General features: G+C 43.5%; 3 protein-coding genes across 6 annotated transcripts in view; 2 read left to right on the plus strand and 1 right to left on the minus strand.

The window, feature by feature from the left end:
• The first annotated feature begins 663 nt into the window (after window positions 1-663).
• On the plus strand, window positions 664-6,059 carry samsn1a (SAM domain, SH3 domain and nuclear localisation signals 1a). Of its 2 annotated transcripts, none has more exons than XM_076144709.1 (8): window positions 664-849; window positions 1,409-1,489; window positions 1,827-1,955; window positions 2,573-2,690; window positions 3,303-3,460; window positions 3,605-3,820; window positions 3,909-4,053; window positions 5,194-6,059. In XM_076144709.1, exons 1-8 carry the CDS (start codon window positions 793-795, stop codon window positions 5,352-5,354), a joined length of 1,065 nt encoding a protein of 354 aa, XP_076000824.1. In that variant the 5' UTR covers window positions 664-792; the 3' UTR covers window positions 5,355-6,059. The 2 variants fall into 2 exon arrangements, with proteins under 2 accessions (XP_076000824.1, XP_076000832.1); XM_076144717.1 differs by having other exon boundaries at window positions 3,309-3,460.
• Window positions 6,060-6,394: 335 nt separating this feature from the next.
• On the plus strand, window positions 6,395-10,290 carry hspa13 (heat shock protein 70 family, member 13). Its single transcript, XM_076144697.1, has 6 exons — window positions 6,395-6,583; window positions 6,665-7,005; window positions 7,648-7,861; window positions 7,946-8,113; window positions 8,197-9,019; window positions 9,065-10,290. Exons 1-5 carry the CDS (start codon window positions 6,559-6,561, stop codon window positions 8,775-8,777), a joined length of 1,329 nt encoding a protein of 442 aa, XP_076000812.1. The 5' UTR covers window positions 6,395-6,558; the 3' UTR covers window positions 8,778-9,019; window positions 9,065-10,290.
• A 458-nt stretch (window positions 10,291-10,748) lies between these two features.
• gdpd5b (glycerophosphodiester phosphodiesterase domain containing 5b) overlaps window positions 10,749-14,080 on the minus strand; it is a 35,628-nt gene continuing 32,296 nt past the window's right edge. The window contains exons 15-17 of one of the 3 annotated variants that reach the window (XR_012961337.1): window positions 13,801-13,913; window positions 13,198-13,492; window positions 10,749-13,043 (exon numbers count right to left, since the gene is read on the minus strand). Coding sequence is in view for 1 of the 3 variants with exons in the window: in XM_076144677.1 (XP_076000792.1) it covers window positions 12,958-13,043; window positions 13,801-13,913 (199 nt within the window). In the remaining 2 variants the exon portion in view is untranslated. Of the gene's footprint in view, window positions 13,044-13,197; window positions 13,682-13,800; window positions 13,914-14,080 lie in introns of all 3 variants that reach the window. The other 2 variants (XR_012961338.1, XM_076144677.1) reach the window with 2 other exon arrangements.

Raw genomic sequence — 14,080 nt, forward strand, 5'->3', positions numbered from 1 at the left:
ACTGTTTCAACACCACAAAGTTGCCACTTTCCGCTGTTCCTCTATGAAGCATCAGAGTATCAACACTTCCTCAAAAGTAAACCCCACATTAACAAATGACGGCACGCGTAATCACCACAGCATCATTTACCATAACTGAGTTCCCCATTGATTCTTAAGGGAAACGTTTTAGGAATAATGACCTCAAAGATTTGATACTGAATCACACTTTGTTTAACTTATAATGCATCCATGAAATCATGAAAGCAATCATGAAAGCATCTGACCAAATGTTAACGTCATAACTACTAAGACTTCATAACTACAAAGACATAACTGAGACATTTCCACACATATTACACAAGGAATTGTACTGTTTGTTCGTGACACTGATCCAAATATACAGCACAACTTTTGTCAAGCATTTTCGACTTGTTTATACCAGGTGACACCCAGAAAATCACCGTGTATGAGGCAGTAGCAAACAAAACAAACATATCTGCATTGTAACAGGATACCACAGTTCCAGCGACACATGTCACACTTCAGTAAGCTATGCTTCTATTCCTGGAAGAGCATCTTGATGTTTTCTCAAATCAGGCCACAAAATGCACACTTAAGCACATTGTACTTTTCCCTTTGAAACCGATAATAGACTCAACACATCCTGTGTGTTGTAAGGAAGTGGCCCAGCCAGCAGTCAGAGCTGGGGCGGCGTTAGTGTTAGTTAACACTTCACTGTCAGGAGAGCAGCACATAGAATAGAGAAGAGAAAGAACTGTGCATTTATCAAAAATCTCAAAGAACAGGAAAATGTTACAAAGGGCAGCATCCAATGTCTCAGACAAGACAAAGAGCAACAAACCAAAGGTAGGTGAAAATATGAGCAAAATCTGAAGACTGGAATAAATTTAAATAATTTTACAAAATGACTGCAAAACAGGCAAACAAGTGACAATGAAATTATCTCCATACAAAATTCAAAAATGATATTTGTGGACAATATGAGAAAGTCAGTCAACTTAATAGAGGTCGGCCTCATTTGAACAGGATTTTCATGGATTATTCATTTATATAATTATGTTGGTGTCTGAGGTGGAGATGATGGGGGATGGGGCAGAGTAGGATGACTTTTAGTTTTATGAAAAACTGAAAAAACAACGTATCTAAGTGTATCATCTAACCATAAGGGAACTGCCACACATAACTTATACTTTCATATACCAAATTAACTGTTAAATACAGACTAGATGGTTGGATCCACTTGAAAAATGTTGGATTTCACCTGTGACTCACTTTTTTGTATTGTGTAAAACAAACTTTGCAACCTCAACCACTTCATGTCACGTAACACTGTCAGACGTTGCAACACAAACCGTAAAAGTTGCCTTTTCAGACATTCTCTCTCTTTGTCTCATCTTCCTCACAGCGCTCAACAAGCTTCGGCAGGTTCGAGGGTCTAAGGGTTCAGTCGTTGCCAGGCAAGCTAGAGGAAAATGGAACAATCACGGTGCGTAGATTCATTATGGCTCTGACTTTGTAACTCTGCTATCTGTATGGTTTCTTGTTGTGTGCGGCAATCTGTAAATGCAAAATGGAAGATGCTGATGCTCACAGGTTATAGAAGTATAATGTTGTCATACATACGTCCAATAGGCGAGACAGAGACAAAAGAGTAAGGCCGATCAAATACCTCATCCCAAAGCTATCCAAACACCTTGCTTGCTACTGAATCAGCAACATCTCACATTCATATTGTGGTTGTTGCATGTTTGTAGTTGTTGCTGCAGAGTCAATGTGAACTGTTGATGAATAAATACCTTTTATATTCCACTTTGCATTTACAGCTTACAGAGGAGTGTGAGGGTGCAGACCCACACAAAACAGCTGGACTTGGTAAGAGGATGAAGGCTATTTCACTGACCATGCGCCGAAGAATGGGCAAGAAACACGTCAAGGCATTCTCTGAGGAAACAGTGAGTTATAGGCACACACACACACATGCACGCACACACACACACGCACACGCGCACACACACACACACACACACACACACACACACACACACACACACACACACACACACACACACACACACACACACACACTTCAGTAAATACAGATAACGTTTTTGTGAAGAAGCCCATCAGTTCAATCTCTCATCAACCCACATCCTCTGCAGTGACGCTCATTACAACATTTACCACACACACTTCAATCTAAGTGTGGGAGGAAATATCCAAAAAACTTCATCAGCTGTTAGGCAACTAAAAATCTGCACTTAAAAAACATACTTGACAGAAATACACATTTTGGCTCATTAAAATCTTGAGAATGGATGATACTCTAAAACTTAAGGTCATGACCTTTAAACAACTACAATGAAATGGAACATTCTTCATGAGTTGATGGTCATATTGTCCTATTTCCATTGAATCCTTCACACTTGCTTTGTAGACAACAGAAGAGGCCTCCAACCATCTTAAGCATCCTTATTGTGCCACTTCAATACTGAAAACAACACTTTTGGCTCACAAGTTATAGTTATTTAGACAAATGTCGAGCAGGGAGTAAATGTATTTATCGTCTCAGGGTGAAGACACAGACAAAGAGCCAGAGACGGAGACAGACAGCAGCGCTCCAGCTGAGAGAAGCACAACCAAGACCAGCAACTCCTTAGAGAGTCTGTACAGCGGCCAGAGCACCTCCAGTAAGTATCTGCACACACTGCACAGTACACACACACACACAGACCTGTGTGTGTCTGCAAAGGACATGGTGACATATCGCTCGTTCCAAATGTGTCAACAGGTGCAGCCACAAATAGGTCATGACCAGGAAACACAAAGAGGCCAAACACTCGTTCTAATTAAAACACTTTCAACCATTTTATTCTTAGCTGTTATGAAGTGATTGCTGTCGTCTGTCGTCACACACCTTTGAGTTGACAGAGTTGTATCGCCTCAAACTCGGAACTAATCACTTGTAGTAGATTGTAATTGATTAATGTGATGTTTAGTGTTTGTTTGTTTTTTAAGAAGCAAAAAGATGATTTTTTGAAACCATTTTAAAGGATTTCATGAGCACTGTTGCCGACTGTACTGAAATATGACATTCTTAAATTCCTATTTACTTATTTGTCTGATTTCAGCTGTTGATAATGAAGTAAACAAGTCAATGCCCTTTCACCTTAATGATGTGAATTGCTTTGATCGGTGTTTTTAATCAGCTTCAGCCTATATACACACCAACATAATGTGTGTATACTGTAATCTGGCCGGTTGTTACTGTGTAATCATACCATGTTGTGTTGTGTTTGTGGGTTTAGGTGGTGTGACCAGTGAGTCCAATGGTTCCGGTCAGAGAGACAGTCTGAGGCTGGAGGAGGACGGATCTTACCAAGGACAGTTTTGCGGCAGAGCCCGAGTTCACAATGACTTTGTTCCCAGCCCGTATGACACAGACTCGCTCAAACTCAAGGTAGAATCTAATCGGTCAATCAATCAATCAATTCCATTTCAACTGAGGAAATAATTAATTTAATGGTTCCAGTAAAACATTACTAGTTAGGTATTATGTAATCTACAAATCCCACCCATGCTCATGATGTTTGTTTCCCCGCAGGTTGGCGACATCATAAACATCATCTGTAAGCCTCCGATGGGCATCTGGACCGGCATGCTGAACGACAAAGTGGGCAACTTCAAGTTCATTTACGTCGACATGTTGGTGGAGGAAGAGGAAGAGAAGGAGGAAGCTCCCAAAATCAGACAACAGAAGCTGTGCAAAAGACCACGACCCAAAACACTGCTAGAGTTACTGGAGCGGCTGCATCTGGAGGTAAAGGATCCCACTCAGCTGATAATTTCAGGGTGCTTCTGGGTTTTTGTGTTAAATGTGTTGAAGACAACATTGCTTGCTCTTGCAGGAGTACGCCTCTGCTTTGCTCCTAAACGGCTACCAGACAGTGGAGGACCTGATGCACCTGCAGGAGAAACACCTGATCGAGCTGAACGTCAACGACCCCGAGCACCGACACAAACTCCTTGCTGCTGCAGAATATCACTACACAGGTCAGGAGCTCACCAACCACCATCTATAGAGTCTATAGCAACAATAGCAAGTCTAACCTTTATATTCAATCACAAATGTTAAATAAATGAGTGAATAAGTAATAATTGCACGTGTTAATATTTTAGATGTCATGTCAAGTCATGGTTTACTAAAATGCTGATAATGATAATGAACAATGAATAAATATTAGCTAATATAAAGCTGGTTACAGGGTGAATAGAGACTTATATCCTATAGAAGAGGCTTCAGATGTAATAACCACAGCATTGGTAATGACAACTTGCTGTTGATGATCAAAGATTGAATTGCTGGACTTTGTGTTTCACAAAACATTAATACAGGAGCACAATATACATACATATGCTTTATTGTGAAGTAGATGAAAGTTATACACAGTATTTAGTAGAACATAGGATAGGAAAACAGCCTGCACACAGGGACAGGGCTTATCGATGATTTCCTGTTACTCAGATAGAAACTGCTTAAAGGGGCAAAAGGTGTTCCTGTAATCTGATGAACCGAAACAAGGCTGAATAGAAACTGATTTCTAACCGAGATATAAAGGGTTTGAAAGGAAACTGTGTGGGTTTATAGAATCTGTCAATGCTCTAATTAATTCTAAATACTGTGTGATCCGGCCCAGTTTATCGACGTTAAATGGCAGTTATATAATCAAGCTGAACTGCAGTTTGTTTGTTATTGGCAATCTGGACAGAGGGATTAGCCGCCAAAATGGACATAAACTGTACAGAGGTTGGACAATAGCAACTGTTGAAGGCGAATATTTGTTTAGAAAACTGGATCATCCTCTGGGAGTAGTAAATCCCAGAGGATGATCCAGGTGGTGAATAAAGAATGGCACTCTGCTCTGCCACAGCTGACCACAGACGGTACAAAGGCTGACTCTGGACAGGTCTGCAGAGAAACAAAACAATAACAAAATAGTGCAAATTGAGTTATTATTATTATTGTTGTGTGCATGACACACATACACACCGAATTCCGTCTTGTTGGTAAGGTGGTACTTTGATGTTGAGGTTTTGCTCAGTGGTGGGTTTATGTTGTTCAAAGACTGTGAAACCCACTGTTTGTGTGGTTGGGAAGACTTTTGAGAGATTTGACTTGATCTGTGTCACCAGGTGATGATGTCAGAGACGCAGAGGAGCACAAATCATCCCACAGTCTGCAGGAGGAAGACAGCGACTGTCCCAGAGACTCAGGATGCTTCATCCCGTCTGAATGCTCACCAATTGACACCAAAGAGGATGGAGAGCAGCTCACACACACTGCGGATTCTTAATGTGGCTCTTGAAAGCTGCTAGCAGAAAATGTGACCTTTAGAATTCAACATTCAAAGGTTAAGTATATGTCACCACATAAGTATGACCTTGAAGGGAATTATTTCTGTAATGATCCTTTCATTTTCTCAGAACGCCATATTCGCATTCCTCATCCAACGAGCTATACACAAGCTTGAGTTGACAAATAAAATACTAATAAATAAATATTCCCCCATTTGACACATTGTGATGAGTTTGCCAATACTCCGCATGTAAGTTTTTATTTCCTACATTTTATTACGTTGTTGGCAAAGTGACCTTTACCTGACTGAATCACTTGTTTATATTTATTGATCTCTAAATCCTTCTTTGTTGTTTCATATAAAGCCTTTATTTATCAAAACTGCATCATCTTGGCATTACTCGGATACAGATTATCGCATTTCAAGATCTGCTATCATCAAATTGCTTCTTTTAATATGTGAAAAGTGATGTTTCTGATAGGTAATGTTTGGGTTTGCATGATAGGCCTTGTTCAGATAGTACATTTTGCCTATTTTAACATAAGTATTCTGTACATAAAATTGTATTTTCTGAATATGTGAGTGTGTGTATGTGCCTGCGTGTCATAGCCTTTGTAAAAAGAAACAATTTATTATGTTTTGTTGTGAGAATTACAAATGTCACCTTCATTAGCAGAGTGCATGACGTTTGAGTGCCTGATGGTGTTTGCCCAAAAATGAATAAACATAAAATAAATCATCTAGAAATTGAATTGAATTTTGATTTTACTTAATCTATTAATTTTAGAACGGTTTTATTTGATTTATCCGTATTTTTTGTTTTATTTTCTTACACTAACCAACCGCGTTGCGTTACACTTAGTTGTGAGTCACACTTAGTTTTTTGCGTTACTGACACATGGACACGTTGGGGATTTTTCATTTTGCGTCACATGTCGCTAGTGTTCATGGGAATTGTAGTACACAGCTAACATCTTCCGCACCATTGCTGTGACGCAGCGTCACCTACACAAACACAAACACGAACTACATTTCCCGGCATCCACCAAGTGAAAACACAGCGTTGACGTGTTGTTCGTGGATAGCCTGAGACTTTCCAAATTTGCACAGAGCCGGTCATCATTTCTCTGTTGCTTCGTCACAGTTTTACCTCCATTTCGTTACATTTGTGTCTTAAACAATTTGGTAACACTGTGTCGAAATGTCGGGTGAAATGTCTATGATAGGTAAGCTAATTTTAGTTAGTTTTTTCAAGTAATTCACTGGTGGATGCTAACCTCGGCTAACTCCGTTCTTCCCCGGTACAGGTTCGGTTATCCTCGCCCTCTTCCTCGCCGGGTACCTGGGCCAGCAGTTTCTACCGCCCCCGAAACCCAAAGTGATCGGTCTGGACCTGGGCACCACCTTCTGCTCTGTCGGCGTGTTCCAGGCGGGCAGCGGCGAGGTACAGGTGATAGCGGACGAGGAGGGGAGGAAGAGCATCCCGAGCACGGTCTCCTTCACCGCTAGCGGGGTTCTAGCCGGATTCCAGGCTCTAGTCCTGGCCGACACTCATCCGCAGAACACCATCTACGACGCGAAGAGGTTCATCGGGAAGATATTTGACCCGGAGGTGCTGGAGCAGGAGAGCGCTCGCTACCCGTTTAAGGTGCGTCACCTGGGGGGATAGGGTAGCATATGGGTCGCTGGGTGGCACCACGCAGGATGAAGGGCGGGGGGGTTAAAAATTAAAATAGATAAATAGAAAGATACTTTACTGATCTCTAAATAGGAAATTGTAAAACGATAAAACACACAAACAGAGGTGAGGTGTTGTAAAGGGACATAGCAACAGGCAGGAAGGATCTCCTGTATCTCTCCCTGTGACAGCGAAGTTGGATCAGTCTATTAGAGAAGGAGCCCCGCTGTCTGCCCAGTAGGTGATGGAGAGGATGGTCAGGGTTAAAATGTCCCTCCTCCCCCACCTTTGTATGTTTGTAGAATATGTTTGTTGATTCTTTTTTTGGTCTCTATTTTACTCACGAAGAAGGCTTTGGCCTGAATTGGTTAGACCTTAAATGAGTGCATCCTTAAAATTAGTTACATTTGTTCAACCATTGTTGGTAGAATTGTCTGGAGTTGGACTGAAACTAAATTGAAAAAACCCCACATAATTTCCAATTTTCCATACAAAAAGAAAGAAGAAAAAAAGCTCAGAATTTATCAATCATCCCTTGTTTAGCTGTTTAGTTAAAAGTCATTGGAGCCATAACAGAAATAATCTGATAATCTGTTTCCCTTCCTCTTCCAGGTGATTAACAACAATGGAAGTGCAGAGTTTTTGATCTCCACCAACACGACCTTCACCGTGACCCCAGAGTTCATCGGCTCCCGGCTGCTGCTGCTGATGAAGAAGATGGCGGAGCGACAGCTGGGTGTGTCCATCCACAAAGCTGTCATCTCCGTGCCTGCAGAGTTTGACGAGACACAGAGGAACTACACCGTCAGGGCTGCGAACCTCGCCGGTCAGTCTGATACTTAATTTAATACGTTAGAAGTCTGTTGATGAAGTGTTATGTGCTTTAACCTCCCTTATTCCTGTCTGTCAGGCTTGGAGATCCTGCGCGTGATCAACGAGCCCACAGCGGCGGCGATGGCGTACGGCCTGCATAAGGTGGACGTGTCCAACGTGCTGGTGGTCGACCTCGGGGGTGGAACTCTGGATGTTTCTCTGCTCAACAAGCAGGGAGGCATGTTCTTCACCAGGTCCATGGCAGGTACATACGGCACACACAGCTATACTTCACTACAGCTTCTGCTCCATTGTGAGTCTCTCCTAAATGGATGTTGCTCGGTGCAGGAAACAACAAGCTGGGAGGCCAAGATTTCAGCCAGAGGTTGCTCCAGTACGCCATCGAGCGAGTCCGCCAGGAGTACGGTGTCCCGCCCTTTCTCAAAGAGGACATCCATCGTCTTCGTCAGGCCGTGGAGGCCGCCAAGATCAACCTCACCCTGCAGGACAGCGTCACCGTCCGGGTGCCCCTGCAGCTGCACATCCCCGACAGTTCCGGGGCACCGCAAGAGTCGTCTCTAGCACCGGTTCAGTTTCAGGCTGTGATTACTCGCGAGTTGTTCGAGGAGCTAAACAAGGATCTCTTCCAAAAGATCCTGGCCCCCGTCGAGACCGTGTTAGCCGAAGGCCATTTGGAGAAGGGGGAAGTGGATGAGATCGTTCTGGTCGGAGGCTCCACCAGAATCCCCCAAATCAGGAGGCTGATAAGCGAGTACTTTGGCAAGGAGCCCAACACCTCAGTAGATCCTGACCTGGCAGTGGTCACAGGTGTGGCCATTCAGGCCGGCATCATGGGCGGCTCCTGGCCTTTACAAGTCAGCGCCATCGAAATCCCCAACAGGCACCTGCGCAAGACCAACTTCAGTTAATAGACTTTAAGAGAGTGCTCAACGGAAAGATGAAACTGATGGAACAGCCTCATCCCTGATGTTTACCTGCTTCATGCTCCTTTTAGATGCATCATCATCATTTAACAGCTGCTGAAGTCACAAGAGTGCACAAAAAAAGAAGGTCCACTAAATGAAGATGTCCATTATCCATTCCTCCAACTGTCAAATCATTAAACTCGTGCTTCCGTAGTGAAAGGCAGCTGATATGATGTAAGTGAAGAGTCCTGTTCCTGTCTTCAGAGTCACAGTAGCTTCAGCTGTAAGAGCTAACAGAGATACTGATGATGATGTGTGAACATGGAGCCTGTTAGAGCTTCACCCACTCAGCTTTAAGGGAACAGCCACTGTTTAAGTTTGTAAGACAAGCCAGTGCATCTTCTGCTATTTATTTATTTATTTATTCCCATGGACTGTGTGTGTGTGTGTGTGTGTGTGTGTGTGTGTGTGTGTGTGTGTGTGTGTGTGTGTGTGTGTGTGTGTGTGTGTGTGTGTGTGTGTGTGTGTGTGTGTGTGTGTGTGTGTGTGTGTGTGTGTGTGTGTGTGTGTGTGAGTGATGTTCACACATTTCCAGTACCCTTTGTGCTCGTGCCTTTTCAGAAAGCTGCTATGTTGTTAGAAGTGTAGAGTAGAGGTGACTTTGGCAATGTCGGCGTGACGCAACACTTCCTGTCAGGCTTCACGTGGCGTCTCAGCGCGGGGACACGTTTAGCTCCACTGGAAAAGCAAACACTTACATATGTTTAAATCATCTTACCTCATGCCTCTGTACAGATGACTTCTCTCCTGATAAACCAGATACTCTTTGTTAGTCTCGTCTAACTTGTTGGAGAAAGCCTTAATATTCACAGTACTGTCGTTCCTAACCACCTTTTGAATCCAATATGGACTAGAGATCATTTATCTTTGAGGAATTCTACTTGCCAACTTTACATTTCTGTGCAATAGTGTCAGTTTAAACAGAATTACACTGGGCAACACACAGTTGCGTTCACCAGCCTGGGTTCACTACTGTAGGTATACAGTACCAGACCTCCGGGTGTTGAAGGACCAAAGGTTTGCTTGTTGCTGCCTGTGCATTTGCTTTGAGAAACGTGTCACTGTCTGATTTAGGACATGTAATGAACCTGATGCATGGTTTCTGGCGGTCAGAGTGCCTAAAAATGGTGACTTTGTTCTCTAAATAATTCATTTGACCTGCTGTCTTTTGGCCAACATTTTCAAGCAACACCTCCAGGTACCAACATTTCTTTTAAGATGAGGTATCTAATTTATTTGGTTGTATTTATTTATTTTTACCAGATGTAATGTACAGCACATTCCAGTAAAGGTGAATGTTGTGCTGTTATTCTTGGATACTGTATTAATTATTTATCAGTCTGTATGAGAATATGGAGAAAGAATCCTGTGAGACTAGGATCTATTTTTGTATCAGAGTCTATAAGAAGTAAGTTATCACCTGCCTTTCAATACAATAAAGTTAATTCAACTTCTACAGCGCCTCTATATGAGATTTCATTTGTAGCTTGTGCATTTACCGCACACGCACACACGCGCACGCGCGCACACACACACACACACACACACACACACACACACACACACACACACACACACACACACACACACACACACACACACACACACACACACACACACACACACACACACACACACACACACACACACACACACACACACACACACTTCATGACATGTATGACAAAACCTGACTAAGTGCTATGACCTACACAAAGAAAACGCAAAAGCCACAATTGTTTTGCATATCAGAGTGTAGTTGGTGCTTCTGCAAATGGTCTGTGTGAACTGTACTGACACAAAAACACAAATGTTTTTTAGTTTTGCAAAAAATTCTAGTTAGTGATTCTTAGGCACCAAAATGTAGTTGCACCATTTGAGGAGCCAGAGGGCTGTAAAAATTGCCAATAAACATTCTTGGACATTTCATCACTTTAATCATCTGATTTCGCAAACAAAATATTAAGTTGCCTTTTCCAACTATTAAATCACACATGACATTTTTTATTAGTTGAACCAACTCCACCCACCAACATTTACTTCCATTTTAATGAACTGATGACCTCACAGCAGGAACATTAGTAAACCTTAAAAGGTCAACTACAGGAAGACACACACCACCAATGTTGACAGAACACAGCTCGTGTCAAGGTAGTTTCCCTTTTCTGTTTTCAATATGCAGCCCATCTAGCTTCATTGTATTTCAAGCAATCAGAAAAAGCTGTACTGAAAGTAAGATGACATCACTCCTGCATATTACACTGTGAAACTAGAATGGAGGTGCTGGTCCATTATTAACCCTACATGGTGTAATCTGAGCTAAATGGGCAGTTAAGTGTGAACTAATACAACTTCATTCTACAGCCTGGACCTGTGTGATTACAAACCTCCACACAGCTGCAGACTCCGAACTGATCACGACTGCAAAACAGGATGTGGGGTTGTTAGGTCTTAAAAAACTGGTGGTTGACGCTTCCGACGCTGAGGCCATTACAGAAGAAATTCCGCGGCTTTGTTGATAAGAAAGGCGTTCAACAGCATTAAATGTCAAGATAGTGACATTGAGGATATAGAGAAACTGTCTCCGGGATAATCAATAACAGTATTTAGGTGGGTATTTATGTAGTTTCCCCCAGCTGCTTGATGAGCTGTGCACTTTGTTTATATTCATATTTTCTCTAAAACCGGTAACAACGGCTCCCTTTTTGTAACATAGGTGCTATAACTTCATTCAGTTTCAGTCTTGTTGCCATCCCTTAATTAAAACAGAGCATCTCGTTTACCTGATTGTAGTTGTGAGCGAAATACGAAACACCGTCACAGCCAATGCAAAAAAGAGGTCCATTCTGTGGCCAACTGCGCCCTCTAGTGGCATATAAAATAACACTCCTCGTTTCATTTCCTCTTTTAAGTTAAACGACACAAACATCCAAAGACAAAGGGACAAGAGTCAATTTCTTAACCTGGTTTCACATTTTGTTTAACTTGTAGCATCCATTCAACACTTTATTGTCACATTCAACACCCACTTCACTTACCATACAGCAGTCGTGTTACACCTGCAACCAACACTAAGACGCATTTCACTTCCATAAGATTCAGACTATTGCTCTCCTAATCCTGCTTGAAGTACATCGCCGTCACATTTTCCAAATCAAACTCTTAGGGTGGTTGGAGCGTCTCACACGGGGGTTCACCTTGTTATGTGCAATAACACACTCAACGTAACACTGCACACAGGGTAAAATACACACAATGCACTCTACGAATGTTAGAAAAAAAACACAAAAAAAAAACAAACAACCCAAACACGTTCACATTAACCACAACACAGACCGCACATATCCTCATCCCAAAACCATTTTTAGGAGTTCTGGTTTCACCGGGAGCACAGCTCACACACGTCCATTGATATGGTCATTACTGTAACATGCACTGATCAAAAGTGGAGCAGAGGGCATCAGACACTGTTCAAATAATTATCTTATGTACACTATGTGAATGTTTCATTTGGAGGAGAGGGCGGGGCCTCTGTAAACAGCTTGGTAGTGTTCTTTTCCTTTTCAAAAAAATAAACACAAATCTTGGTTTATATATATATATATATCGAGAACAGCACAGCACACTGGAGTGCCAACGGAAGGCAGGAGCATACGAGCTTGGAGGGCTTTGTCTCATGCTTGCGACAGCCCTGAACCTAACGCCCTGTTTCGAAAAGGCTTTCGGTCCGCTGAGAGTAGAACACCCAACAAAAAAACAGTGCTTAGAATGCTTTGGCCAATCAGCTTAAAGCGAATATCTTTAAAAAGAAGCGGGCAGTAAAACTCGGTGGCCTCCCTTGCAGGTGGGAGAACGGAGGGCCGCCGATTTTGGCCAAATCATTCTATCAATACAAAGTGCTTGTAGTCCCCTGTGTGATATCTGACAAGCAAAATAAACACAAAACAAGACCTATTTACAGAATGTACACGTAGCAACTGGGCGGCAACCGGGCAGACACAGCAGTCTGTCAATCAGTGAATCAGGACAGAGTAGTAGGAGGAGGAGAACGGAGTCCAAAAAGAGGAGGAGACTCTTCGCTCGTCTCGTTCCTTTCAGTGGATCCGCACAAGCCGAGTCCCAATCACTGGCTAATGCCCTGATTGGTGTAGTAGTCGTAGCCGTTCTCTTCGTACAGCTCCTCGGCGCTGCCCACACCGTTCCCCACCTCTGGGGGGCGCCAAAACACAAGGGAACATCGTCAGTGGGTGATACAATAAACTCTTTGCACTTTAAAAAATGAAGATCTACACCCAGTTTGAATGAAGTCCAGAGCATAAGAGAAGATTAGAGTTTGTGTTTTAAACATGGCCGTCACTCTTACCTTTCACCCCCCAGCACTACAGGCTGCCTAGGCAGACTGGGGCGTCTATAAGCTCCCCTACACATGGTGCTGTCTCCAGAGGGGGGTGGGGGGGTCGGAGGGAGGTGACATGGATGAAGTGGGGGGGGGGGGGGGGGGGGGGGGGGAAGGGCAGAGTGTGCAGACAGAGGCAGGCAACAAGGGATGGAATGGCACGGAATAAAGGAAGAGGTCGCGGCCGGCGGAGAAGAGAGACGGCAGGGCGGACAGGAAGTGGTTGCACGTCACACATGGAGGATGGATGGGGCGGGCTGACCTTCATATAGGAAGAGAGGAGGAGGAAGAGGAGATGCGAGAACATTCACAGACACTCCGAAAGACGCATGCTGGGACAGAGTCACATGCTAAGCTGGGTATCCAATACTCCAAAATGCCTCCTCGTCTTCCGTGTTGAGCAAACGAGTCAATTCTCTTTAAAAAAATCAATCAAACAAAGAGGTCATTTCTGAGTGGAGGAGCCCAAACAAACAGCAACGACAACAACAATGAAACAAGAGCGACAAGACATTAAAAACACATTCCACGCTGTTGAAAATGAGAGACTCTCGGTCCGAACGGCCTCACCTGAGAAGATGAGTTTCTCCTTCATCACGCTGACGTCTCGGCTCGACCTCCTGACAGCGGCGCTCAGCATGATCTGTTCAGGGTTGTAGCTGTGCATGCCACTCATCCGAAACCTGCGGAGGGGAGGGGGGCGGGGGGGGGGGGGGGGGGGGGGGGGGGGGCACACGTGTCAGCTCAGGCGTCATGTCGGCTCAGTGGACACACCGCCGAGTACTGCTGCCTCTGCTCTCACTGCGCACAGCGTGTCCCAAGCTATGGCTTTTGGTACGTGTCAAACTCA

This window comes from Genypterus blacodes, unplaced genomic scaffold, assembly GCF_046128005.1.
Source record: "Genypterus blacodes isolate CSIRO-AG114 ecotype Tasmania unplaced genomic scaffold, CSIRO-AGI_Gbla_v1 ptg000003l_1, whole genome shotgun sequence".
Lineage (NCBI taxonomy): Eukaryota > Metazoa > Chordata > Actinopteri > Ophidiiformes > Ophidiidae > Genypterus > Genypterus blacodes.

What these genes read in the sequence shown, in the direction of transcription:
- samsn1a (XM_076144709.1), top strand. Translation starts at nt 793, where the DNA reads ATGTTACAAAGGGCAGCATCCAATGTCTCAGACAAGACAAAGAGCAAC. An exon ending in AGGCATTCTCTGAGGAAACA is followed by an intron (nt 1,956 to 2,572) that starts GTGAGTTATAGG and finishes TTATCGTCTCAG; the next exon opens with GGTGAAGACACAGACAAAGA. An exon ending in TGGAGCGGCTGCATCTGGAG is followed by an intron (nt 3,821 to 3,908) that starts GTAAAGGATCCC and finishes TTGCTCTTGCAG; the next exon opens with GAGTACGCCTCTGCTTTGCT.
- hspa13 (XM_076144697.1), top strand. Translation starts at nt 6,559, where the DNA reads ATGTCGGGTGAAATGTCTATGATAG. An exon ending in GCGCTCGCTACCCGTTTAAG is followed by an intron (nt 7,006 to 7,647) that starts GTGCGTCACCTG and finishes TTCCTCTTCCAG; the next exon opens with GTGATTAACAACAATGGAAG. An exon ending in CTTCACCAGGTCCATGGCAG is followed by an intron (nt 8,114 to 8,196) that starts GTACATACGGCA and finishes TGCTCGGTGCAG; the next exon opens with GAAACAACAAGCTGGGAGGC.